At 40.7% G+C, this 26,031-nt stretch overlaps 1 protein-coding gene across 6 annotated transcripts in view; it reads left to right on the forward strand.

The window, feature by feature from the left end:
- ryr2a (ryanodine receptor 2a (cardiac)) overlaps positions 1-26,031 on the forward strand; it is a 139,747-nt gene that overhangs the window by 108,164 nt on the left and 5,552 nt on the right. For 3 of the 6 annotated variants that reach the window (XM_066696606.1, XM_066696609.1, XM_066696607.1), the window contains 35 exons: positions 116-197; positions 457-587; positions 999-1,319; positions 1,769-2,009; positions 2,322-2,409; positions 2,819-2,911; positions 3,267-3,437; positions 3,851-3,910; positions 5,009-5,143; positions 5,521-5,633; positions 5,952-6,048; positions 6,527-6,633; positions 6,987-7,038; positions 7,376-7,426; positions 10,624-10,723; positions 10,957-11,036; positions 11,306-11,382; positions 11,523-11,596; positions 13,428-13,445; positions 15,722-15,802; positions 16,528-16,616; positions 17,161-17,289; positions 17,570-17,674; positions 17,881-17,962; positions 18,242-19,554; positions 20,120-20,187; positions 20,514-20,661; positions 21,116-21,202; positions 21,844-22,068; positions 22,556-22,686; positions 23,027-23,069; positions 23,615-23,748; positions 24,049-24,109; positions 24,308-24,454; positions 24,788-24,922. In XM_066696606.1, coding sequence (XP_066552703.1) covers positions 116-197; positions 457-587; positions 999-1,319; positions 1,769-2,009; positions 2,322-2,409; positions 2,819-2,911; positions 3,267-3,437; positions 3,851-3,910; positions 5,009-5,143; positions 5,521-5,633; positions 5,952-6,048; positions 6,527-6,633; positions 6,987-7,038; positions 7,376-7,426; positions 10,624-10,723; positions 10,957-11,036; positions 11,306-11,382; positions 11,523-11,596; positions 13,428-13,445; positions 15,722-15,802; positions 16,528-16,616; positions 17,161-17,289; positions 17,570-17,674; positions 17,881-17,962; positions 18,242-19,554; positions 20,120-20,187; positions 20,514-20,661; positions 21,116-21,202; positions 21,844-22,068; positions 22,556-22,686; positions 23,027-23,069; positions 23,615-23,748; positions 24,049-24,109; positions 24,308-24,454; positions 24,788-24,922 — 5,069 coding nt within the window. The remainder of the gene's footprint in view (positions 1-115; positions 198-456; positions 588-998; positions 1,320-1,768; positions 2,010-2,321; positions 2,410-2,818; positions 2,912-3,266; positions 3,438-3,850; positions 3,911-5,008; positions 5,144-5,520; positions 5,634-5,951; positions 6,049-6,526; positions 6,634-6,986; positions 7,039-7,375; positions 7,427-10,623; positions 10,724-10,956; positions 11,037-11,305; positions 11,383-11,522; positions 11,597-13,427; positions 13,446-15,721; positions 15,803-16,527; positions 16,617-17,160; positions 17,290-17,569; positions 17,675-17,880; positions 17,963-18,241; positions 19,555-20,119; positions 20,188-20,513; positions 20,662-21,115; positions 21,203-21,843; positions 22,069-22,555; positions 22,687-23,026; positions 23,070-23,614; positions 23,749-24,048; positions 24,110-24,307; positions 24,455-24,787; positions 24,923-26,031) is intronic. The other 3 variants (XM_066696608.1, XM_066696610.1, XM_066696611.1) reach the window with 1 other exon arrangement.

Consider the following 26,031-nt stretch of genomic DNA (forward strand, 5'->3'; position numbering starts at 1 on the left):
CTAATATAAAATATAGATGTGTCTCCTAAAGAAACATCGTTGTCATACAGTATATGTAAAATTGTCACATGTAAACATTCAAAAGAAAAGTCAAATGCATCTCTTCTCTCGGCAGTGGATGACGTCCAGTTTTCATGCTACAGGATACTAAACAGCTTGTACTCTCTGGGTACCAGCAAAAGCATCTACGTGGAGAGGTAAGCTTGACTTGCTGATTATTTATGCACTGTTTCTGTTTTGAAGGATGATGCTGAAAGTTCGCCGATAATTCGTCTTTATTTCAAAAATAAATCTTGAGCCCCCACTGTCATCCCCCTTGTGTTCCTTCATTGTGGTGAATTGTCACGGAGCAATGCATAGGGGGTTGATTTGCATAAATATAATTGGAATCATCCGTCTTTTTTTTTGTTGTGCCGCGTGAGATAAAATGCATTCTTATCAGCCGTCTCTCTCCAGGCAGCGACCGGCGCTGGGAGAATGCCTTGCTGCCTTTTCGGGAGCCTTTCCTGTAGCCTTCCTGGAGCCACACTTGAACAAATATAACACCTACTCCATCTACAACACCAAAGGGTCAAGAGAGAGGGCAGGTACAAAATCGCTAGGAGTGGGACATTCTTTATTCCCCCGATCAGATTTCTGCCACTCACCGATGCATGAGTGATTGTTTTTCACACTCCTAGCATTGCTTCTGGGAACTAATATCTGTAATTTGCATTTGTTTTAGACGCCTGTAAGGATAATTGCCATACCAGGATGCTAATGAGATAAGAAGTAGAAAACTGGCATGCTAGTGAAGATGCTGTAGCTCTTGGCCAAACAAATGTGGAGTGGCACACGAGATATCGCTTCTGTGTTGAAATGCCTGTAATGCATTTGCTGTTCTTGGTATCTCGATAATGTTGTTAACACCATGTGAACAATTTTCAAAGTAGTTTCTTCTGCACGTTAATATAGTCTCATACAGTTTTTAATAATTTTTAATTTTTTTGGCTTCCAAGCACTCGATTTGCCGGCCCACGTGGAAGAAGCGTGCCCCAACATCTCGTCGCTGGAGACATCTCTGGAGGAGATCATGGAGCTGGCGGAATCGGGGATGCGCTACACTCAGATGCCCCACGTGATGGAGGTGGTGCTGCCCATGCTGTGCAGCTACATGTCGCACTGGTGGGAACACGGGCCCGAGAACAACCCAGAGAGGATGGACATGTGCTGCACATCGCTAACCTCCGAGCACATGAACACCCTGCTGGGAAACATCCTGAAGATCATCTACAACAACCTGGGCATCGACGAAGGGGCATGGATGAAGCGACTGGCAGGTGTTGGATTGGTTCCTTCTCCCCCTAATGTTTTTTCAGCCCTGATGCCATAGCAAATAGCAATCAAAAGATGGCCTGTAAAACACATTACCGCATTCTCCACCTCGTACAACCCAATGAACACACTCTGGCCTCTGGTTCCTGACTAGAGTCAAAGTGTCGAATCGCGTACGGTCTGCATGTCCGATTCTGTGAAAGATCCATCTGATTAGGTGTCATCTAGTGAGGCACATTCCTTGTCCTGAAATGTTTTACTTTGAGCCCTTGATTACATAATGAATCAATTACCCTCTTAATTGGTCTAACTGACTGATTGCCTCTGTTTCAAGGCCTTTATCCATCCGAATCTCATAAAACCTTGGTGTAGAATAGAGGTCGAATGATGTCCCCTTTATTGAAAGAGAAAGAAACGACGGAGAGACGGCCTTAACTCTCAAAGTGCCTCTCAGTGTTTTCCCAGCCGATCATCAGCAAAGCCAAGCCGCAGCTCCTGAAGACGCACTTCCTGCCGCTGATGGAGAAGTTGAAGAAGAAGGCGGCGGCTGTGCTGCTGGACGAGGAGCACATGAAGGCCGAGGGCCGCGGCGACATGTCGGAGGCAGAGCTGCTCATCCTGGACGAGTTCACCATCCTGGTCCGAGACCTGTACGCCTTCTACCCACTCCTCATCCGATTCGTGGATTATAATCGGTGGGTGCCAGCCTGTACTATAAGATAAAAGGTTGTGTGAAATGTGAGAGATGTTATGTCTATGAAATGACGTGTCATATACAATATTAATGGATTATAAATCACACATGTAAAGATTAGACGCACAAATATCTTTCCAGTGGAAAAAAACCCATTTAAACACACATTCAATTTAACAATCAACCCTCTTTCTCTCAGTCTAAAAAGGTTTTGGTCCAGGATCCGCTGTAACTGACCTATAGTAGCTGATCTGTGTTGTGTTTTATTGCTGGTTTCATGTAAATTAAAACGGTGTTGTCCACATTTTTGTAGAGCAAAATGGCTGAAGGAACCCAATGCAGAGGCGGAGGAAGTGTTTCGCATGGTGGCAGAAGTGTTCATATTCTGGGCCAAATCCCACGTAAGCCAAAATTTATTTTTTGAAAATGTCATCACTGCCTTTGAGATAAAAGCTGTTGATTTGAAAATGGTCTCTTGTAACCAAGCAACATTGTCAGATTTCAGAATATAAGTATTTATACAAGTCTTATAAGTTAGCACAAATGTAATATCTCTTCTACTTTCCAAACCTGTAATGGCCACCCAAGTGTTGAAAAGCACCTCCACGTTTGATGTCGATTGACTGTTAAAGCCTTAATCTCTTGGATATACATTTCCCGAATGCATGGGATTCCCTTTATACCACAGCCAAGACAAAGTGGGTCAAGTATGTCCATATGCACTGGAGATGTTTTCTGTTATTTCCTCTCCATAAATGTCCACTTTAATTGTTTGAGGTTTTCCACTGATTGTTTTATTTTCAAATGTAGAACTTCAAGAGGGAAGAGCAAAACTTTGTGGTCCAGAATGAGATCAACAACATGTCTTTTTTGATCACCGACACCAAGTCCAAAATGTCAAAGGTAAGTCATTCAACACCTCAGGACGAATGCAATTGACTGTGTGTGTCAGCAACATGCTCGGATAGAATAGTTTGTTTTCCTCGACTAATTCTTAGGCACATACTGCAAACCCACATTCCCCAGTGGGTTCCTGAGATGCACGTGGTGATATTTAGCTAGAGTTTAAGAGGAATTCTCTGTCTTGTACCATTTTGATTACACGTTGCATTCATAAATATGGGCATGTGTTGAGCCATCCTTTACATCTTGCTTTAGAATTTACAGGCCCTTGCAAGTTTGTCAGATAAATAACTTCCCTTCGATCTCAATTACACGTTTTATGTTCTTTTTTAAATGTCTTGTGGTCATTGAACAGGGGGCAGTCTCAGATCAGGAGCGGAAGAAGTTGAAGCGAAAGGGAGACCGCTATTCTCTGCAGACCTCTCTCATTGTTGCTGCACTGAAGAGGCTGCTCCCAGTCGGGCTGAACATCTGTGCTCCTGGTGACCAGGAACTCATTGCTCTGGCCAAGAACAGATTCAGTCTGGTACGTTCTTCCTGGGACTTCAGTGCAGAGTTAGAGGCACTTCAATGCCTCTTCTCAGGGAGTTAGTGAAGTGAAATGGATGTGGTTGCTCTCTCCTTTTTCTTCATAATTTTTTTTTATTTCTTTCCCCCTGCTTTAAGATTTTAAAACGGCTTTAAATGCATGTGCTGATGAATAATGTATGCGGTCGGCGCTCGGGTGCAGCAGCGCGGGCAGTCTTCCGAAACTTTCGCAGGAACCCTGTCTCTTTGAATTCAGCGTCTGTATAAAAATAGCCCAAAAACCTGAGCTGGTTTTCATTGAATGCAACTGAGGTGCTGTTATGCACCAGCCTGTCTTTGTATAATAGAAAAGAGAAGATTATCAGAACTTGACGAAAGCGTTTTTCAGTAAAATCCCCTTTTCTTCAACAGAAAGACACCGAAGATGAAGTCAGAGACATTATTCGCAATAATCTTCACCTCCAGGGGAAGGTAAGTGAGCGAGAGTTGCTTGTGCGCGGCATTGTGTTTTCATTAACCACAGATGCATGTGTTTCTGTACTGACCTGGACTCATCTTATCATTCAGTCCAAAGCTACTCATTCAATTTGAGATGACTGGTTCCCATCTTACTCTTTCTATATATTGTTAATGTGGATTATATCTATTGGTAGAGTTTTTGGGCTCTCGTCTGAAGGAAAATGTGAAATAAATAAATAAATCTCACCAAATGTGTCTCCACTTATCATCCAAACAAATTTTGCCTTGTCGCGTAACGGAATAAAAAGAAAAAAGGGAGGCAGAGTGATGTCTTGTCCTCTTTTTTCTTTTTTCCTGGACTTCTGTGCATGCCTCTTCCGCCATTTCACGTGTCCTGTTCTGTCTTGTCTTCTCTCCCCCTCCGCATGCGTGCATGTTGCCCATGTCAGTACCGGATGTTTCATTTCAAGAAGCTGGTGAAGAAGGTTATCATAGTGCTGAAATGGATGAACAGCCGCCAGGCCAAGCTGTCCGGCTCCGAGCCGCCTGGCCACAAAAAGCGAATGCGCTCGGCCACGCTTGACATGACGCACAGGGTGCAAAAGACCCCCCTGTCTGCCATTAAAAAGTCCTCCTCTGTGGACTATGTGTCAAAGGTGAAGCACGCTAAGGCCCAGTCCAGGCCGGTGGATATGGCAGTTTCCAAGCTAAAGACAGGCCTGAAAGCGGGGCAGCTCGCGGTGAAGAGCTTATTTGGGTGTAGGACATTGTTGGTGGGTACTCACTCATCATGGGTGTAGATGGGGGTCAGCAAATTTTCATATTTGACATACTATATAAAGTAATTTATACAAGTTGATACTAAGGGACTGTAGTAATTGGTCTGTAACAGTAATGATGATTGACAGTGCTAAAGCTGATTCTAGAAATGCATCAACCGGTCATAATAACACATGTAGATTAGTGAGAGAAAACAAAAACATTACCATTGATAGGCTAGTGTAAGTATCTTGAACATGCCGAACACAGTTTTGTTTCTGCGACTCTGCGCTGCTCTCTGCCCTCTGCTAAGTGTTACCGCTCAAAAGCACATGGCTTTCTTTACGCCAGCTGGAGGACCCGGCGATCCGGTGGCAGATGGCTCTGTATAAAGATCTGCCCAACAGAACCGAGGACACCTCCGACCCGGAGAAGACGGTGGAGCGGGTGCTGGATATCGCCCACGTGCTGTTTCACCTGGAGCAGGTGGGTGTGCAGGGTCAGGAAAGCTGTACAGTACTGACACAGCCCAAGACGATCAGCTAGCGGTTATTTCAGTAGTTCACATGACCCCCTATAGAAGCAGGTGGTGTATAGTAGTGATGAAATAATGGAGTTTATTTGGCCTTGGCTGAGGCAAACGCCGGGCCGGGCCATGAGGAAAGGAAGCTTGTGGTGTCTGTGATAGTGTGCGCTCACGAGGGTGTGTCTGATGGGTTGTGCTGAGAGCAAGAGCAAGTTTGGGGGTTGTCCACCTCCGGAACTTCAGTTTAAAACTCCTTGTTGTGAAACGGTGACCCTTCGGGGACATGGTCTTGAGAAAATCCCACAATCCTCTCTGAAGAGTATATTGTGTCCCACAGGTCGAACATCCACAGAGAAGCAAGAAAGCTGTTTGGCATAAGCTGCTTTCTAAGCAAAGAAAAAGAGCAGTGGTGGCTTGTTTCAGAATGGCGCCTTTATATAATTTACCCAGGTATGGGCCTTTTGAGCATATGTTTATATTTTAAACCCTGGGGTGCTGACCCCATTTGTCAAAAAAAAAAAAAACATATTTCCTGTTGTTTTTGTAAATTAAAATCTGAAAAATATGATTAAATGAAGTTAAACACATTAAATTGAAAGTATAACCACATTAATACACATAATAATGCACTATTTATGATAAAGACATGCCAAAGCATTTTGAGGGTGAGAGATGTTTAAATGGGATATTGCCGAGTGTGAATTTGGGAAGTTGAGCTAAGATAATACCGTGTCTTACCCATATTTCCCCTCTCCTTCATATCCGTAGACATCGGGCTGTCAACCTCTTTCTACAAGGATATGAAAAGTCTTGGATCGAAACCGAGGACCACTATTTTGAAGATAAGTTGATAGAAGATTTGGCTGTAAGTACGGTCATTATTTCAACAGCGAGTAATCGGGGCAACGATCTCATATCGAGGGTGAAGAATTAATCATTTGGTGGTTAAGGGTCAGAATTTTTCAGAAAAGGTGTCGCTTCTAGCCAAAATACTGAAATGGTTTCTGTTTAAATATTCATTTCTATTTGACAGGAGACTCCCAGGGATTAAATAATGAAAATCATCTACTTGGTGCTGAAGAATATTATGTTTAATTCCTAAGTTTAACAAAGTACTGAGCTTACAAGTTGTGGAAAAAAATAGAAACTATTTTAAAGTGGCATATATCGTGTACAATTGCTGGACTATTAAACAGCGATAATTAGTGCCGAGATGGGATTATTAGAAGTCGCAGTTGCTTTAATGATTACCGTTAAAAGGTACTCATTTTGAGGCAAGGACAGGATTTACATATAACTGCTTTTTGGTTATTAAACCTGCTAAGGCTGTGTTACAATTTCAGAAACCAGGCGGAGAAGAGCCCCTGGAGGAGGACGAGGCAGCGAATCGCATAGACCCTCTTCATCAGCTCATCTTGCTGTTCAGTAGGACCGCGCTGACGGAGAAGTGGTGGGTCTGTGCCTCACCACGGTGTGCCAGGATGGGGGGGTGGTGAGGCCGGGCAAGCCGGAGGGACTGTGGGTGATTTGTTCTGTGCATTGCCATGAAGTGTGGTTTGTCACTGTGGCAGCCTGGGTATAACTATGAAATAAAAGCAATGGATAAAAAATAATATTATTGGGCAGAAACAGAACTGTGCTGTTTTCAGTGTGATGATAGTCTGCTGTGAGTTTTCCAGTGGTCAAGGCACAGCCAGGTTGGTCGGCTCGAAAATATTCATAGTATCCCATACAGTTTAAAATAGCATATTTTATGTGTATTATTACTTGTGTCTCATGATGCTTCTTTCCTTTTGATGACAGTAAGCTGGAGGAGGACTTCCTGTATATGGCATATGCAGATATCATGGCAAAGGTAGCCCTCCATTCTTGATCCTGTATTGCAAATGATTCATTCTCTGGGCATTTAATACACTCAATTGCATTTAAACTTATTTTAAAAGCAATTAGAAATGAAGATGGATGGGAAAGTAAATTAAACTCAACATTATTTCCAAGGGGATATCTGGAATAAAAGCCCTGTCTCTCAGTCACTCTGTTACACAGTTCTTTGATAGGAGGATTAATCATTAACGTTAGCTGTGTGTTATTTATGGCACCCTGTGGATGCCATCATGTGAGATGATACCCATCGTTGTTATTTTCAGTAACATTTCTTCACATTTGTTTTTGTAACACATGTCTTAAACCAGAGCTGCCATGATGAGGAAGACGAGGATGGCGAGGAAGTGAAAAGTTTTGAAGTAAGTGTTTTATTTCCCTCCGTCTCCCTCTATCTCCGCTTTGTGTCGTTTTGATTTGGTTTGTGTGTTTTATTTGCACATGGCTTACGGCAGCTCAGTGTGGCGCAGGGATGGCATGCTTTGGTCTGTGCTCTGTGTGTCACCTACAATAATGAAATTTGCCCTTTCTCGTCTTCACACTGGCTTCCGTGTTTTCGTAGTGGTACTAAAAACCCTGGAATGACACTGAGTGACAGAGTTGTGTAGAGGATATGATGTGTTTGGTGTAACAGTCCCTTCAAGACACGGATCTGTGCTGCAAACGCGGCTAATTAACATTTGACTTCCTCTATTTTAAACGGGAATGAGTTGACGGCCCCTTGTGTCAGGAGACGTGCATTCAGCCACTGGTCTCTGTTGTGGTGAAGTGGTTTGGTTGTCACTTTATTGTGTAAATGAGAATGAAACTAGGCTGAAATGTAGAGGTGTATGTCCTTCTGAATGTCTTTGCATTTCAAGAGCATCACAAGATCTGTGCCTGGTTGTGTTTAGGGGAGTAACTGACATATCAGTTCTTCACTTTCTTAATTGGTCCTTTAGCTACATTCTATCAATGGGATCGTAGGCAAGCGCAGCTTTGTGATTAAATGGCAATGAGAAATTAGGTGCTATTTTCAGTAAAGTAGGGTAATCCACCATTAATTGCTATTGATTTTGATCTCTTTCCAAACTGCTGTTGTCTACTGAACAGTTAAGCTAGCACTCAGCATCTATCTGTGATAGGTGCTTTATACATGATCTGCATGTTACACGTGGAAAGGCATTAACCGTTTATTTCATTATTGTGATCAGATTACATTTTGCGTACACTTGTGTGTTTGTGTGAAATATTCAAACAACTGAAGTCATACAGATTGTTGTTTTTAGACATGGCAGCTAACTGGGATCTGGCTACAAAATGTTAGGCTGCAAATATTATGATGGAGCGATTACAAGTCAACACGAATGATTAATCAGCGAGGAATTACTTTGTACTTTGATGACTGGTGCTAAAATTATGAAAATAATTGGGTGGAATAATGTGTGTTAAAGGCAGAAGATGTAATCTGACATTTGCTGCATGCCCTGCTGTTAGTAGCCCCATACCAATATTATTATTATTATTATTATTATTATTATTATGATGATGATTGTGAGCATTAGACTGCACTCATTGTTTAGGCCTGTTCTCACAGAGTTCATTCATTTGTGATACATCACCAGTTATTTGATCAGGGATTAGCAGGGTCAATATTGTACTAAATTCATGAAACGCCACACTTGAACGTGAACTTTGCTTTGCACTATTTTATTCTGCCGGGTTTTATTCAACAACTGTTTCTATGTGGCGAGGATCTGGATTGCGATACACAAGTATAAATCTAATTTTCCATGTGTAACTTTGTCTCGTCACCATTCAGAATTTGGGTTTTGAATTTGACTTAATTATTTGGGGGGAATTTAGTATCAGAATATTGTTCTCAAGTTTGAGTTCAGTCACAAGGCCGCCTTCTCTAGTTATGCTTCATGAATTAGTGACCAGTGAAAAACAACATATCATGAGCTTATTGTTCCTCAACTAGCTAGGGATGGAAGGGTCAATATAAATTACAATGTACCATAAAAACACATTGGTAAACAGGCTAAAATAGACCAGAATATTTTTTCAGATTTCTGTGCTTTTCAAAATAATAATAATTGAAATACTTGAATGATTTAGTGCAGCTTTAATTTTTCTCCTCAGATCCATCAATGCCTCTGTCTTGATCAGGAGTCCTGTCTGTTATTATCTGTACTACGTAGCTACAATGAAGAGGAGGTTAAAACATGAAGGCCGATCACTCACACTTTAGCATGGCTCGGGAAGGCAGCGCTGTTCATGACCCAAAGCTTCCTTTCTTTATTTTATTGCGCCCGACAATATTGTATTCTGGTTAGTTAAGAGTAGCAGCTTTCGATTATAGTATGAAATGATTAAATTTTGTTTCCGCAGCACGATATTATCAAAGATTTAAACAACAAATTTGCCAGCAACCTGGAAAACTCTCTGGTAACAACACTCAATGTCTGTGCTGGTCATATTTTGTTTCCCCCTTTTTTTATTTTCCTTCTTATTTGATTTGAAAGGTTTTACATTTGTTTTGAACCATTTTTCTTAATTGAGTTTCTTCATATTCTGTAAAAAAAAAAAAAAATTGTGAAACAGCCTTCATTTTTGGAAACCTCTTCCATCCTCTCGCGTCTTTTGCATACCTCTGATGGAAAGTTTAAAGCAGCAAAGCTGGCGATACAGTGGGCTCCTGCTGCTGTCTCTGAGATGCGCCTTTTTGCTGCTGCTCTTGCTGATGTTCCTGCACCTGAGCAAAGCCATTCATGTTTCAGCAATTGTGTTGTGGACATGATACTAATTTAATGTTTCATGTCCCATTTAACTGAGCTTACAACCGCCATGCCATTCGACGGGCTACATGTTTTCATGGGGATCTTCATGCAGCTATAAATACAGACACTATGTCTGTGTGCTTTTTTGAGATAGTTGGGATGCAGAGAAATTGATGCCCAATCATTTGAATGCATCACATTTTATCAAGGCTGCAAATTCATTTACATTGTATTGCCAAAGTCATGTGACTTGAGCCGTGTGACACTTCATATTGAAGGCTATACTGATTTGGTATCGTGATGCCAATTTCCCTTGGCACAGAAGACATGTTGCTTTTAATGCTAACTTAATGAAAGAGAGTCCTGTGTTCACTATTCTGACAATCAATTTATCTTGGATATAAGAGCTGCATACGTATGTAAACTGTAATCCTATTTATTCTGAATGTCATCCTGTATCCCAAGCCCCGAGCAGAGCCAGGTAGCTGTGCGTCAGACCTGGAAAAAAGAATAAACGGTCCTCTGTAATGCAGTTTGGATTCAGAGCACCGTTGAGCACATCTCAGATTTGATTAAAACTCATTGGCTAGACGCTGAGATGGTTATTCGTTTCTTAGTTTTTTTTTATTTGCACACTCCAGTTTCTAGATTACTGGTATGTTCAACTTGGACATTGGTGTCAAAGTATTTCATAAATCCTGCAACAGAGCCCCATGGGAATGCATGTAATCCAAGCACCACGATGGTCTGCAGTGATGAAGCAGATAACATTGATTCCTGTTCACACTTGGATTTAGGAAAAGGAAATGGAGAAGCAGAAGCTGTTGTACCAGCAGGCCAGGCTTCATGACCGGGGAGCTGCTGAGATGGTGCTGCAGATGATCAGTGCCAGCAAAGGTAACACAACCCAGGAGCGAGTTTGTGGTTCGACAATCACATTGCGATAAGATGTTTTTTTTCCCCCACTAGTTTAATTGATCTTTTCCTTTCATAGAAGACCAACATTGGAGGATTAAACAATAGAGATTTTGTTACGATGGCTCTCTTGGTTTATGTCTGATGTGGTGTTCAAATGCTCTACAATCTCAAGACGCTCACAGATGTTTAACACCTGGCTGCCTCTCTCCCAGGTGAGATGGGTCCCATGGTGGCATCAACCCTGAAGCTGGGCATTGCCATCCTGAATGGGGGGAATTCCACCGTGCAGCAGGTTTGTGATGCTCAACGCATTTTGATCGGTAGGGAAATTTATCACGGGGATGGACAATTCATTTCCCCACTTCTCCATACATTGACGTTCCTGTCCTGGATTTCGGATGCCTTTGGTGTAGCCTGGACTATCTTGGACACCCCCGGTGCACGAGAAAGTTCTCAGCCCAAAGCTCCTGGTCCTGGGTGGTAATAGCTCTGTAGATGGTTGGGACAGTGGGATTGTCTTTCATGGCCTCTCATGGATCTCTCTGAATGTTTCTCTCACAGAAAATGCTTGATTATCTGAAAGACAAAAAGGATGTGGGCTTCTTTCAGAGTCTGGCTGGCCTTATGCAGTCCTGCAGGTATTAGCATGTTTCTTTTCTTGTTTGTTAGTTCGTTTAATAAATAAATTGGAGTCATTGTGAAGTAAAGTAGAATCCCAGAACACTTTCATATTTGATATATTTTTGGTTCTTAATCATCTTGTCTTTGACTCTTTCAGTGTTCTTGATCTCAATGCTTTTGAAAGGCAGAACAAGGCCGAGGGACTGGGGATGGTAACGGAGGAGGGCTCAGGTACACGTTATTCAGAAACTAAAGCTGGCGTTCAGTTGCCAGTGTCTTACATGACTCAGCAGAAGGCGCCTGCCAGTATAGTTTAATAAATGAATATACATTTGCTCAGGGTTTTCAATATTAAACACATAAGCAGTGATGTAAACATTTTGATACATGCTTTATATAAATGTTAGTTACATGATTGAATTTTAGATGCTGTTGGGATAGGAAACACTGTTAAAACCCAGAAATACGACCGAGTTTCTTTGGCATTTGAATCTATTGTCTATTCATTCCATCACTGTGACTCTCTAGGGGGAAAAAACTAAACAGCGTAATAAATATTTACTTGCACACAACTGAAATGATATTATCCTCACAGTGAAATGATTTAAAATTAAAATTAAGTTTATGCCAATCATACTGCTGAGCCCTGTGTTTGAAATGCTGTGTTATTTGATTTCTTTCAATTATTATTTTTAGGTATATTCAGTCACCCAGAGTTTTGATTGCTGTGTCAAATCATCATTATTTTTATTTCCTTGTCCAACTGTTTTGTCATTACATTGGTACGGTACATTGATTAAGCTATATTGCACATGAATGTGAAAATACAATTATCCCTGTACAATGTCTATGGTGTCTGCATTCATTTTCGTTTGGAATAACAATTCCTACCGTAAACATTGTCTGTGTGTCTTTTTTATTGATTTTATTACCCCTTATGTATGTATATAAATGTCCAAAGAAGTGTTACCTTGTAAACCAAGTGATGGCTGTCTTGTGTTTTCTGTTAATGGGTTTATATTCGCAAACTTGTGGTTGAAATTTCAAAATTTTGGGGTATTTTAAACATTTGTGGAAATTGTGCTTCCAAATTCATAATCGGACTATCCTAATGTAAAATCAGATATAAACTTTTAATGTGTGTGTGTGTAAATATATATATGAATATATACATGTATACATACACACGTACAAAATGTGATATATTGATGTCAGGATACTATGACAAAAAAGTTTTAACCCCACAGACCAATTAAGACAGTAATTTATGGACATGATGATGAGGTGGCTAGAATTTTGTATAAGGTTTACTTATAGTTTACCGAATTCGATTGTACATATAACCACCTGGCCCAAACGAAAACTTTAAACATGCTGGCTTTATTTTAATTTGAAAGTGTTTTATATTGAACGCCATTCTCTGCATGTACGAGTTCCTGTGTGCCCTGCTCAGGGGATAAGCATTATTCACATCCCTTTCATTAAAGGATGAATGGCGGTAGAGATGCCTTCTCTTTATACACGGCACACAGATGCAGCCCTTTCAGACTGGTGCTCTCCGTGTCTGACTGACACAAAAGATGACTCTCATCAGTGAATCTGGCAGTTGTAATTTGAATCTATAACACTGGGTACTGCATTTCAAATGACTGGGAGATGCCTGTTATACCAGCACTTCAAGCCAGCATTCATTTTCTGTTGTGATTTGCATAGGAAACTAACAGAACACAATCATATTTCTTGATTGTTATAAATTAGGTATTAAAGATTGTTTGATAACAACAACGACAGCAATAATAACGATCATATTGACGTACATCATCCTTGCGAGTTGGGTTACACCTTCAGTGGTATAGAAATGGTCCTTTTTTGTCATACTTTCCTTTAACTATTTCTCGACCAATCTGTAAAACTCGGCACATTCTGCTTGGCTTTATTTCCCCCAACTAGTTTTTCTTTTGCAATACTGAATACTGAACCTATTTGTAATCTGTTTGAATTCTTACTTTTTTCTTTCCTTTTTCTTTTCCTTTGGTTTAATGTACTGTCTTCCCTTCCTCAGTCATCACTCATGAGCGTGGTAATTATAAAATCTGCCATTTCCCTTTGTTAGCTTTGTGTCAGCGCTGTCCAGGTCCTGAGCTCAATCCCCCCACCCTTTCCTTAGTGCAATACGATTTATGTTCTGTTTGTACAAAGCAATGCTGTAGTTCTTTAGCCAATTACGATGTTTTTGCCTCCCTCTCAGGATTTGCACAGTTTCTGGCACACTAGATGTAAGAGCAGTGAGCTGTTTTAAGTGACCCAGTATTGCAGTGGTTGGATGTGGAAAGAAATTGTGGTGTTCTCCTTTTTCGTAGTCTTTGTTGTGGCATTCAATTGTGGCTTTATGGCTGCACTGATCCGTGCAAGTGGAGGGTTTTTTCTCGACACTTATGTTTCAGAGTAGAAGCTGTTTACTCTGTGTTCTGTGATGTATTCAATGTTGTACCTCTTGTTTGTTAATAAGTGTCTTGACTGTTATTTATTTTCTATGACCAAACGATCGATGTTGTGTTAAAATGATATTGTATTTTCCATCCATACTTTAGTTATTTCATTTTCATGTTCTAACTCTTCTGGAGGGAAAAAAAAAAAGTAATAGGCAAACAACAGACTTTAGAAAATGATAGACCAGCCGCAGAAGAATGATTTTCCCCCACCCTGGCGCGCTGCTGCGGCCGGCTCCGTTCTGTGGGTATTCTGGGAGTAGACATAGAACGAGCTGCCATCGGGATGGGATTTTTCTATGGGGATTGAAGGATCAGATCTAACATTTGAAACTGCAGCGATTGATTCAATCACAGGCTTACCAATAGCAAGTCCGTTAGCTCAGTGAAATTGTATTACACTAAAACCAAGGAGAGAGCATCCTTTTATATGCAGTAATATATTTGAATTAAATCTGAATTTGCCCTTTCTGGCAATACCAGTTGCTGTTTCTTATATGTATATTTAAAAAGGACAGTGCAGAATCCCTCTATATTTACTCTGTTAACTAATTAATTGGCAGCCTTCTGAACTGGTCTATCATTACTCTGAAAGTGTACATTAAATTATATTTCTGAACGATGATTGGCGATGATTGGCAACTTTAAAGGAAAATGAAAAATAAAATGGGAATACATATATACAACCCTACAAAGTTAATCTTAGTAAACGAATTCTGTATTACACAAATTATTTCACATAAAAAGAGAAAGCAATTTTAATATACTTGAGATAAATACCTGTAATTGGAAGCAGGAGTGAGTGCTTGAACGTAACAACGGAAAAACAAACCAGAAAAACCATTAAAGAGACGATGCAGTTCATGCTTTATGGGAGTTAATTCCATTAAAGTTGTTGGAAGAGTAATATGGAAGAGTAATATGATTATCCCCCAACATTTTACTGTAGTGTTTAATTCTTAATGCAAACTTGATGGAGTTTCGACAGAACTGTGTCTTAAGCACTTTCAAGCCTGTTTGAATCGCTTAATGAGGCGGAAGAACCTTTTTCTCTTTTCCATGTGAGATACAAACCAACTGGATCCATTTCTACTATAAACAAGCATTATACATCACAGAAACAACCATGTCATACACGCCAACTCATAAATACATTGTTTTACCTCATTAACCATGACTCCCATCGCACATGGTTACAGGCAGCATTTTATCACTGTCACAGACGATTAGAAATATGCAACTGTTCTAGAGAGACATCAAAACTACCACTTGCTGTAGACTTCCAGACTGAGAAGAAAGCGAACCGTAAGCAACGTGGATTTGTCTGCCTTTTCTAGTATTTATAAAAATACTTGTGTAAATGAAAATATATTTATGTGGCAGCACAAAACTACTCTCTTTATAATTAATGGGAGGAAAATACACCTGCAATATATGGCCTTTGTAACTTCATCTATAGTGTGTACATGTGTTTGGTGTTTTTACTGTGTTTTAGTGAATGCATTAGTCAAGAAAACAAAATAGAAATGAAGTGAGGCTGATTATATTGGGCAGAGGAGTGTTTTGCATGTGATGCTGACAAGAAGCATCTGACGCAGCGCCCAATCCCAGTTCGTTTTCTCGATCGAAGACATTGCATATGAATAAAATGCTGCCGAGTCTCTTCTCACTGCTGCACCAGGCTCATTTTTGTTCCATCCTGTGCAGTATTTTATCCTCTGTGAACTATCTTAGAAGTGTATCACGCATACACTTCAGATAGAGCAGTAGTTATGATTTGCAAAAACAAAACTGACAGCTCTGAGGTTGGGCAGTGCGCTGCTGTCTCCCCTCTAACCGACTCTGTTCGTGTCCCCACCCTGTGCAGGAGAAAAGGTGATGCAGGACGATGAATTCACCTGTGACCTCTTTCGCTTCCTGCAGCTCCTTTGTGAAGGACACAACTCAGGTGTGTGTTCCGGGAACCCCCCGAGGCCCAGACATTTTTAACACATCAATGATCCGATTGGCACATTTATATTCCACATTCCCCCCTGCCACCCTCCTACAAAGACAATACCATGTGTGACTGTTTTCTCAATGTTAATCAGTAGTCATTAAGGCCTTTATAAAGGAGCGTGATACTCTTATGGTTTATTTGTGTATTTTATTTTTGTTCGTCTGATATATTCAATGTCTTTTATATGCAATAATAGCAAATGTCATCTTGTGACCTTTACACTAATAGAACCCACTTTTATCTTTTAAAGAGGTTGATAATGATTAAAAGAAAAAAAAAAAAAAAAAAAAAGAGAATGTATGATTCCGGTTATTAAAGAATTGCTATTTTTTTGTGCGTGTGCTGCTCTGTATTCACGGCGTAGCTCATTGTCAGCAGTGTTGACACTTGCTCAGTTGTACAGCGCTCTGGGGAAATCGTGTTCTTCTTTCAGACAGCCGCTTCCGACTTCACAAATGTAGGAAGATCATTGATTTTCTTTTGGTGGAATTAGTAATTCTCTGCCAGTGCCATTTGATGGTTTCAGAAGTTGCCTTGCCTGTAGAATATTTCTTTGTTATGGATTAAGATAAACAATATATATATGTTCCACCCATATATATATATATATATATATATATATATATATATATATATATTAAGTAATAAGTAATGATTTCTGTTGTGTTTCCTAGATTTTCAGAATTACCTTAGGACCCAGACAGGAAACAACACAACAGTCAACATCATCATCTCTACTGTGGACTATCTCCTGCGAGTACAGGTAATTATTCACACATCTATTCCTCAATGGATGTTACTATAGTTAATGAGTGGATACCAATGAATAATAGTTATTTATTTCTGTAATTACAATTTTTTAATTATTTCTTAGCAGACGTCCATAGGCAAGTCAAATAACTTACTACAAATTTGTTTGCATTGTATGCTTTGCCTTCTATAAGATCAAACAATCCCACAGTAGGTTACATTGGTGTTAGCAGTGGGATGCGAAGCCTCACCTCAGGATTAGGAGATGTATGAGCAGTGCTGTAATTAATTCACCTACCCTGTGGTCTGGAGAGGGTTACAGTTACCGTACCATTGTATTTAATTTTCTTTTAAAGTACCTATAAAACTGGTAATAGAAATACATATATTCTTAATAAAATACATATGTAAAGAGATGAGGGACAAGATAGTGCTGGTACTACTCCCTTTACTCTTGTCACATTAAACAGTCTTTCATTTAAACCCTGTCTCCCTCAGCTTGATTGTGATTAATTGTGTTGCTCTGAGGTTCTCTCTTAACATGCTTGTTTCTGCAGGAATCGATCAGTGACTTCTACTGGTATTACTCTGGAAAAGATGTCATTGATGATCAGGGGCAGCGCAATTTCTCCAAGGCAATCAATGTAGCAAAGCAGGTCTTTAATACACTCACAGAATACATTCAGGTAAACTGTCAGTTTAATAAGAGCCGCTTATACTATTTACATAAAAAAAATAAAGGGGACAAAACTTTTTTTCACCTGTGCTACTAATGCACTTATAATTAATTTTAAAGAGATTTTTTAAGTACCTATATTAGTGCTAATCATACCAATTTCCACCCACAATTTAACACGATAAAGTCTTGGATTAATACCAATTAAAATTAAAGAATGAAAACCCTGCAATCTGTTAGTCCGCTTTCTCTTTTTTTTTTTTTTTTTTTTTTTTTTTTTTGCTCGTTAGGGTCCATGCACTGGAAATCAGCAAAGTCTCGCTCACAGTCGCCTCTGGGATGCTGTTGTTGGGTTTCTGCATGTGTTTGCACATATGCAGATGAAGCTGTCCCAGGTTTGTATCATACCCAATGTGTTTAGCAAATTACTGCATTCATTTTTTTCATACAATAAAAGAGAAGAACTCGATGTTTTACACACACACTCTCTCTCTCTCACACACACACACACACACACACACACACACACATACATATATTGGGAATGCCAACTTGTCAAAAGGATGTTTACAGATGTCTGGGTAACTGTCGTTGTTCACAGGATTCCAGTCAAATTGAGTTACTGAAAGAGTTAATGGATCTTCAGAAAGACATGGTTGTGATGTTGCTCTCCATGCTAGAAGGTAAGATTAAGGCTAAGCTTATATATCCAGATTCCTCAAACCTTTCAGAACATTTTTTGGACTTTTTTTTTGTAATTATTAATTATTATATACAATTATTATTATTATTATAACAAAAATGTGGAATTCTTTAAGACGTCTTTGGAAATGGACAAGTTAGTGTGTTTGTCTTTTACATCGTTATATAGGCTTCAATCACTTGTTAGACTCTAGTGTTGAGCCTGTGCAACTGAGGATGTTTCCACACCTTCACTAACATAATTTGTTCTTGCATTTTAGGCAATGTGGTCAATGGGACTATTGGTAAGCAGATGGTTGACATGTTAGTTGAATCCTCCAACAATGTGGAGATGATTCTGAAGTTCTTCGATATGTTCCTCAAGCTGAAAGACTTGACTTCGTCGGACGCCTTCAAGGAGTATGACCCAGATGGGAAAGGGGTTATCTCCAAGAGGGACTTCCACAAAGCCATGGAAAGCCACAAACACTACACCCAGTCAGAAACCGAATTCCTGCTTTCGTGTGCCGAGACTGATGAAAACGAGCTCCTGGACTACGAGGAGTTTGTCGAACGTTTCCACGAGCCCGCCAAAGACATAGGCTTCAATGTGGCCGTCTTATTGACTAACCTGTCCGAACACATGCCCCACGATACCCGGCTCCAGACCTTTTTGGAACTGGCAGAAAGTGTGCTTAACTATTTTCAGCCATATCTGGGTCGCATTGAGATCATGGGGAGTGCCAAGCGCATCGAGCGGGTGTACTTCGAGATCAGCGAGTCCAGCCGCACGCAGTGGGAGAAGCCGCAGGTGAAGGAGTCCAAGCGGCAGTTCATCTTTGACGTTGTGAACGAGGGAGGGGAGAAAGAAAAGATGGAACTCTTTGTCAATTTCTGCGAGGACACTATCTTTGAAATGCAGCTCGCCGCCCAGATCTCCGAGTCCGACACGGGCGAGCGGTCGGCCAGCAAGGAAGAGAACGAGCGAGAGAAGCCGGAAGAGGAGAACCCAGAAATGGGCTTCTTCTCCGTCACCACGGTGCGCTCAGCTCTCCTGGCCCTGCGCTACAATGTGATGGTGCTGATGAAGGTGCTTTCCATGAAAAGCCTTAAGAAACAAATGAAGAAGATGAAGAAGATGACGGTGAAAGACATGGTCATGACGCTCATCGCCTTCTACTGGAGTGTGTTGATGGGCCTCTTCCACTTCACGTTCAGCGTGTCGAGGGGTTTCTTCCGCATCATGTACAGCACTTTCCTGGGTGGAAGTCTGGTGGAAGGGGCCAAAAAAATTAAAGTGGCCGATCTCTTGGCCAACATGCCCGATCCCACGCAGGACGAGGTGCGTGGAGAGGGAGAGGAAGGGGAGAGGAAGCCCACGGACAAACCATTGCCTTCTGAAGACCTGGCCGACTTGGCCGTGGCCTCTGAGGACACAGACCTTCTTTCAGACATTTTTGGATTAGATTTACGGAGGGAAGGAGGACATTATAAATTAATCCCTCATAACCCCAACGCTACGCTGACTGATTTGATCAACCCACCTGCTCCTCCTGTCCCTGCACCTTCACCTGAGCTGAGGAGAAGACACAAGGTCTCTTTCTCTCTGTTTTGGTTTAACAAGAAAACGTTTCAAAGCATTAATAGTTATAGCAATAGTCATTTTCTTAAAAGGTTTTTTAAGATCATGTACACTTAAGATTTTTAAGAATCCAATGTTCTTTTTCTTTGAACTGCCGTATATAATAGTGCTGTTAACACAAAGGTTTAGCTCTTTCCTTGGCTTCACATGAAGTCATGAATATTTGTTATTCATGTAGGATGTTTATCATACAGCAAAAAACTAAAAAAGAAGCATTATAATGTGTGATTTGGGTTTAAAACTGCTGTAAACACAGGTTTTTTATGACCATATTGCAAACCACAGACCACAGTGAAGTAATTGTCTCTTCTCAAGACCTCCATCATTCTCTAAGTATCGTCTCCTTGCTGGACCATTGCCTCTCAACAGGGAGCGATCGCATCCATTCCTGCAAGAGTCCTAAATGGAGAGGCAGTACATTATCCACACATTTCTTTAATTTAGTGTTCTGGTGTTTTGTTACAAGGTTGGCTTCCCCCAGGAACGATTTTATAGCAATATTTCTGTTCTGTTTCAGGGTGAGGGAGTCGTGGTTGAAGAAAGAGAAGAGAAGGAAGAGAACAAGTCTGAACCAGAAAAGGCAGAGTATGTTCAGTGCCCGATTTCATGGTTTCTTGTAGGTTTTTACTTATTTGACAGAAACTAAATAAATACATGAATAATATTTTTTGCATATATATTTTTCTGCACAAAAAACAAATACAAAAACAGTGACTTTATGCAAAAAGACAAACAATCTCTGAATTAAAGCTCAGACTGTGAAAATCAATTTGTTTGATTGCTAAATTGCGCACCAATAGTACATCAAGTTCAGGACATCTTTACTTTTGCCTTGGAGTGACAGTATTGTTTAATGAAGCTTAAGACGAGTGCCTGGTGGGACAGTAATTTGTTTAAACTGACCATTGCAGGGGAGAAGATGGAGAGAAGAACGAAAAGCCCAAGGAGGAGAAGCCGAAACAGAAGACCAGGCAACGCCACGCATTGAAATCGGATGAGCCAGAAATTCAGGAATCTGCATTTTGGAAGAAGATCATTGCATATCAGAGAAAGCTGCTTGTAAGGGATGGTTAAATTGGTTGTAGATGTTATTATAGTTGTGCGGGAAATGTAACAATGGAGTAGGAAATTTGCATTTGGTGACTTCTGTTCTATCAGGAAGGTTACATTGACATTGATAGAGTAAATTAAAAATTGTAGAACCGTGTGTAGTGGTTTAAAAAAACAAAACATGCCTGCCTGGATTTGAGAACGTCCTTTGACATCTCGGAAAGCAATCATAGCTGTTTTGAAAGCTTGTCTACGATAAGGTCCTGGTTCAAATGTGTCAAATGACACGGTTGTTTGTGCATTTTCTCTCTGATCCCCAATAGTAAATTGAATAGGAAAACACACACAAAGGTTTAACTATACAGACAACCAGAAGCAGATCTGAATTAAAATGGTAAACAATCTGTTTTCCTGTCACAGTTTTTGCACAGCTCTCTCGAATAACTGTACTTCTTGTCCTCAGAATTACTTTGCTCGCAACTTCTACAACATGCGGATGCTGGCTTTATTCGTCGCCTTTGCAATCAACTTCATTCTCCTTTTCTATAAGGTAAGACTCACTCTCTCACTGGCTTCAGTGATTCAATTAATAACTTGTTGTTGATCGGTGGCATCTCTCGTTATTTTGTGCGGAGAAACGATTCAATTAGCGACGCGGTACTCTAGTCCGGCAGTCGAAGCGGCACTCTTTTGCTTATATGCTTCCCAGTTTGCTTCAGTCGATACCCGTTGGAAAGGAGATTGCCCTTCGCATTTGACGGGGGCTGATTATAGCACACTCAATACTCATCCATCGTCTCGAGACACGAGAGTCAAAGCCAGATGAGCCCGTTTCTCTGTAGCGTTTTGTTTCTGTTCCACCTTGAAATGCTCTCCGTGAGAAATTAATTGAAAATCCAGCCACTAATAACGTCCGGCACCTGCTATTTATTTATATGTGCACCCTGGACTCATATTGTGAGTGACATAATATAAATTAAATAAATCATTAGGTGTCAGTAAATCAATTTATCATGAAGGTCATTCGGCTGTGTAGGGCCTGGAATAAAAGACATCACACTGTAGGTTTTTTTTTTTAATAGAACAAGATAAATCTATGGCAATTTACTCTTATAATTGTTCAGTATTGACAGGTTTTTATAGCACACGAAATTACAAATGATGTTAGTTAACCCATTGCCACGAACGCAGGTGTCCACGTCATCGGCGGTGATCGAGGAGAAGGAGGTGGTCTACGCCGGGGCCGGGGAGAGCAGCGCGCGGTGGAGCCCAATGAGCAGCGTCCCACACCGCATCGTCACCGTGCACTACGTCCTGGAGGAGAGCAGCGGCTACATGGAGCCTACGCTGCGGATTCTGGCCATCCTGCACACCGTCATCTCCTTCTTCTGCATCATAGGATACTACTGTCTGAAGGTGAGAGCACGGACCGGCACCCGAGCCTCTGTGCGTCCCCTGAGATGCTCCCCAGTTATTGTGTGGCTTTTACTCACAATGCAGCTTTAAAAGCAGGGCTGTCGGAGTCCAGTCCTTGGCGGCCGCAGTGTCTGCTGGGATTCCTTCCAGCCCAGCTCTTGGCTCCTTAATTGGTCTCATTAATCAATTAACTGGATTAATTGAACACTGCTTTCCAGACTGAAATGCCCTGTGGGTTCAGAGTAATCAACTAATTGTCAGGCATCAGCTATACAAAAATTATATGAGTGTGTTTGATTAGCCTACCTGAGTAAATCATGACATTAAGTAATTGGCAGCCTCAGCATTCTGGTCTGAGGGCCCAAGTTGGTAGTATAAATGTGTCTTTATGATTTTGTGACATGAGTAACAAGTTTGTTTCATTGTAACTGTCTACTATTTAACTTGGTGTTGTTTAGTTGGATATGAATTGTATTTTGTTCCACAGGTTCCTCTGGTCATCTTCAAGCGAGAGAAGGAAGTGGCCAGGAAACTAGAGTTCGATGGGTTGTACATAACGGAGCAACCTTCAGAAGATGATATTAAAGGGCAGTGGGACAGGCTGGTAATTAACACACAGTGAGTACAGGACTAATTAATGCATAGCTGTTGGTAATTATATTTAAAATAGGGTCACATAGGTTACGACCTGATTGCTATCTTGAGAAATGTCAGGGAGGCTCCTAAGACAGCAATATCCCAGCTCGTCTGTTTAGATGATTAATGAGCATTTGTAAATGTATCATTTTTCAATTATTCATTAGTAGAATATTGAAGATTACAAATTAATTTGTTAACTCTCATTTAAAGACATGAGTACATTATTTACATATGATTGTAGTGCATAATATAAATGTGATTAGACTGCTTTCCATGTATGCGCAAAATAATAATCACACATTTCTTTTCTGGTATTCAGGTCCTTTCCAAATAATTACTGGGACAAGTTTGTAAAAAGGAAGGTGAGTTTGTTTGTTTAACAACTCTAAAAACTAATTGTGTTATCATAAGGTTATCATATTGAATTGTGTACTTTATAACTGTAAGAATAGTACTGGTCAGATCTGTTTAAACTCTATCTCTGTATTTTTCTTCTTGTAGCGCAGACATAAAATGCCCTGACTGTACTGATTGTTAGTATCTCCACATATTTTGTGCAGTACGCATGTCTGCTCATCTCAGTGGTGAATAAAACAATTAAACAATAAAAGCAAGTCCAATCCGATCAACATGCTTGCATGTTTCACAGCACAGAGAGAGATTTTAGCATTTGCATGGTATTTTAAATGAGCTGGCCTTCCAGTGTGTGAGCCGTTATATTGGACAGCGTTGTTTATCTCGGTTGTTATCATTTACGCCGTGGTAAATGCATCTTGCCACAGTTTGCATGAGGCAAGGTTTGATTTAACAATCTCAGCACACCAGACGAGTGAGGGAGCAGTGTGAAATAAGGCCTGCCAGCAGTGAGGCCCGGGCGGTGCGCTGAAGTTTGCCTGTTTTTCCCAAGGTCATGGACAAATACGGGGAGTTCTACGGGCGAGACCGGATCAGCGAGCTCCTGGGAATGGACAAGGCTGCCTTGGACTTCAGTGACGCGCAGGAGAAGAAGAAGCCAAAGAAAGACAGTTCGTTATCCGCAGTGTGAGTTAAGATTTCCCTGTTGAACTGGTCAAGACCGCAGTGATCTGTAGTGCTCCGTGGATTTATTTTTTTAATTGTTTATTAATCTGTGTGTGCATTTCCGTCATCTATCTTGAGCAACTAGGACATATTTTTGAAATTGCTTCACCAGTGATTCAGATTAGTTGTCGTTAGTGTCATTTAATGATTACAGTTTTCTAAATAATTAAGCGCGTGAGGTTTAAGTCTCTAATGACCACTCATTTCCTTTCACTTGTCCATCAATCGATCATATCGTAAGGGTCGTTTTCTCTGTCACAGGTTAAATTCTATCGATGTCAAGTATCAGATGTGGAAGCTGGGAGTCGTCTTTACAGACAATGTATGTATAACTCTGACCGTATCCTTCCTTTGACCATTGTGTATGTAGTAAATTGATGTTTAAACAGGACACTTAACATTTTCATCAACATGACATAATTATTACTGTTTGTGTACATAATGTTTAAATGTGTTTATACATTCAGTGGAGTTGAGGAGACTACAGTTGGCTCACCCAATTGTCTTATTTTGTTTGCAGTCTTTCCTGTATCTTGCCTGGTACATGACGATGTCAGTCCTCGGACACTACAATAACTTCTTCTTCGCCGCACATCTCCTGGATATAGCCATGGGATTCAAGACGTTGCGGACTATTCTGTCATCCGTCACCCACAATGGGAAACAGGTATATTTTTCGACTGGTGGTGGCAACTGTGCCGAGTTTAAATGTCTCAATTTTATGTCCTTCATATTCGTATTAATTAATATTAATGAAAATAGGTGATCACCACTAATTCAGATTAATATACTTTACCCGAGCCTCATTTCAGTTTTCACTATATTGACTACAATACAACAACACTCAAGGCATTGACAAGAAGAGAAGATTCGTCAAATTGGATTTAAAACCAATCAAAGATTGCAAAGATTTGAATTGCGGTTTAAGAGAATTTTAAAGTACAGGCTCACAATGGTGTTGTTTTCTGTAGAAATTCAATGTCCCATGTTTCGTTCTCAGCTGGTCCTGACGGTGGGACTGCTGGCTGTGGTCGTGTACCTGTACACTGTGGTGGCGTTTAATTTCTTCCGCAAATTCTACAACAAGAGCGAAGACGGCGACACTCCGGATATGAAATGTGATGACATGCTCACAGTGAGTATCTTTATGTACACCCTGTTTATTTAAGTAAGGGGTTATTCCTTATTATTTTATGCAAACAGTACTTATTTTCCAAAACACTGCAGTTTAAATGCCAGTGTTTTTTATGTTAACATTTAGCCGAAAAGAAAAGTTGAAATTGACAAATGAGTCATCAGTGTACGAGTCCTTGAATTGTAATTATTTATTGCCTCTCCTGGGTTCCAATACAGATGTTGGCAACTGCTTCATTTAAAATTAATTCATCAGCCCGGCAAAGGCAACATTAAAAGCTTGTGATTCCCTCGTATCCCAAAGGGTCTATATATTAACCGCACAGTTGCTTCCAGGGAACTTAATTGCTCCGGATTTTAATTGACAGCACATAAAGGTCCTGCAAAGTGACAGTGAAAAATACAATCATCATGTTCCATTGTTTAAAGCCAGGCAGACAATCTGGCACCTATGGACACATGCAAAAGCAATCAGGAGCCGCGGTCACGGGCTTGGGATATCTGGTCAATGAACTGTGCTCGCTCTCGGCCAGGTGTCAGAGGGTTGTTAATTGAAGGAGACACAATGCAAACAGCAGATGGAGACGTATTGAAACCCAGAGAGGTTTTCCCATGACAGCTGATGTTGAGGACATGTAAATATGCTTGCACTCCAGCCACTAACCACCGAAGGTTAGTACCCTGGTGTGACGCAGGGCTTTAAATGACAAAAGATACCAACTTCAGGGTCTGCATACCCTTCTCTTAATCCTTTTGGACTCGGTGACCCACACTATTGGATTTTCAGCTCTCTTTCCCAATTAAGGGCATTCGGGGGTCTGAAAGGTTGTCTGTTTCCTTCCAGAGAAGGTGGCAGCAGCTTAGCTTGAGATATTTCCTGCAGTTCCTGGCTAATACTTGCTTCAGATTGATGGCCCAGTGCCTCTTTCCGTGTAAATACAGGAATTGGGCAGGTGTATGTTGAAAAAAAAATGCTGGGTCCGTTTGTGACAGCCGGTGCGTTTGAAGGCGTGTCTTTCAAAGTCGAGATGAGCACTGAGAAACACCCCTGAAGACTACAGTAGCTACATAAATAACTTCAAGGAAATTGCAAAATCCTGTGAACTCACA

Source organism: Amia ocellicauda, chromosome 23 (genome assembly GCF_036373705.1).
Source record: "Amia ocellicauda isolate fAmiCal2 chromosome 23, fAmiCal2.hap1, whole genome shotgun sequence".
Lineage (NCBI taxonomy): Eukaryota > Metazoa > Chordata > Actinopteri > Amiiformes > Amiidae > Amia > Amia ocellicauda.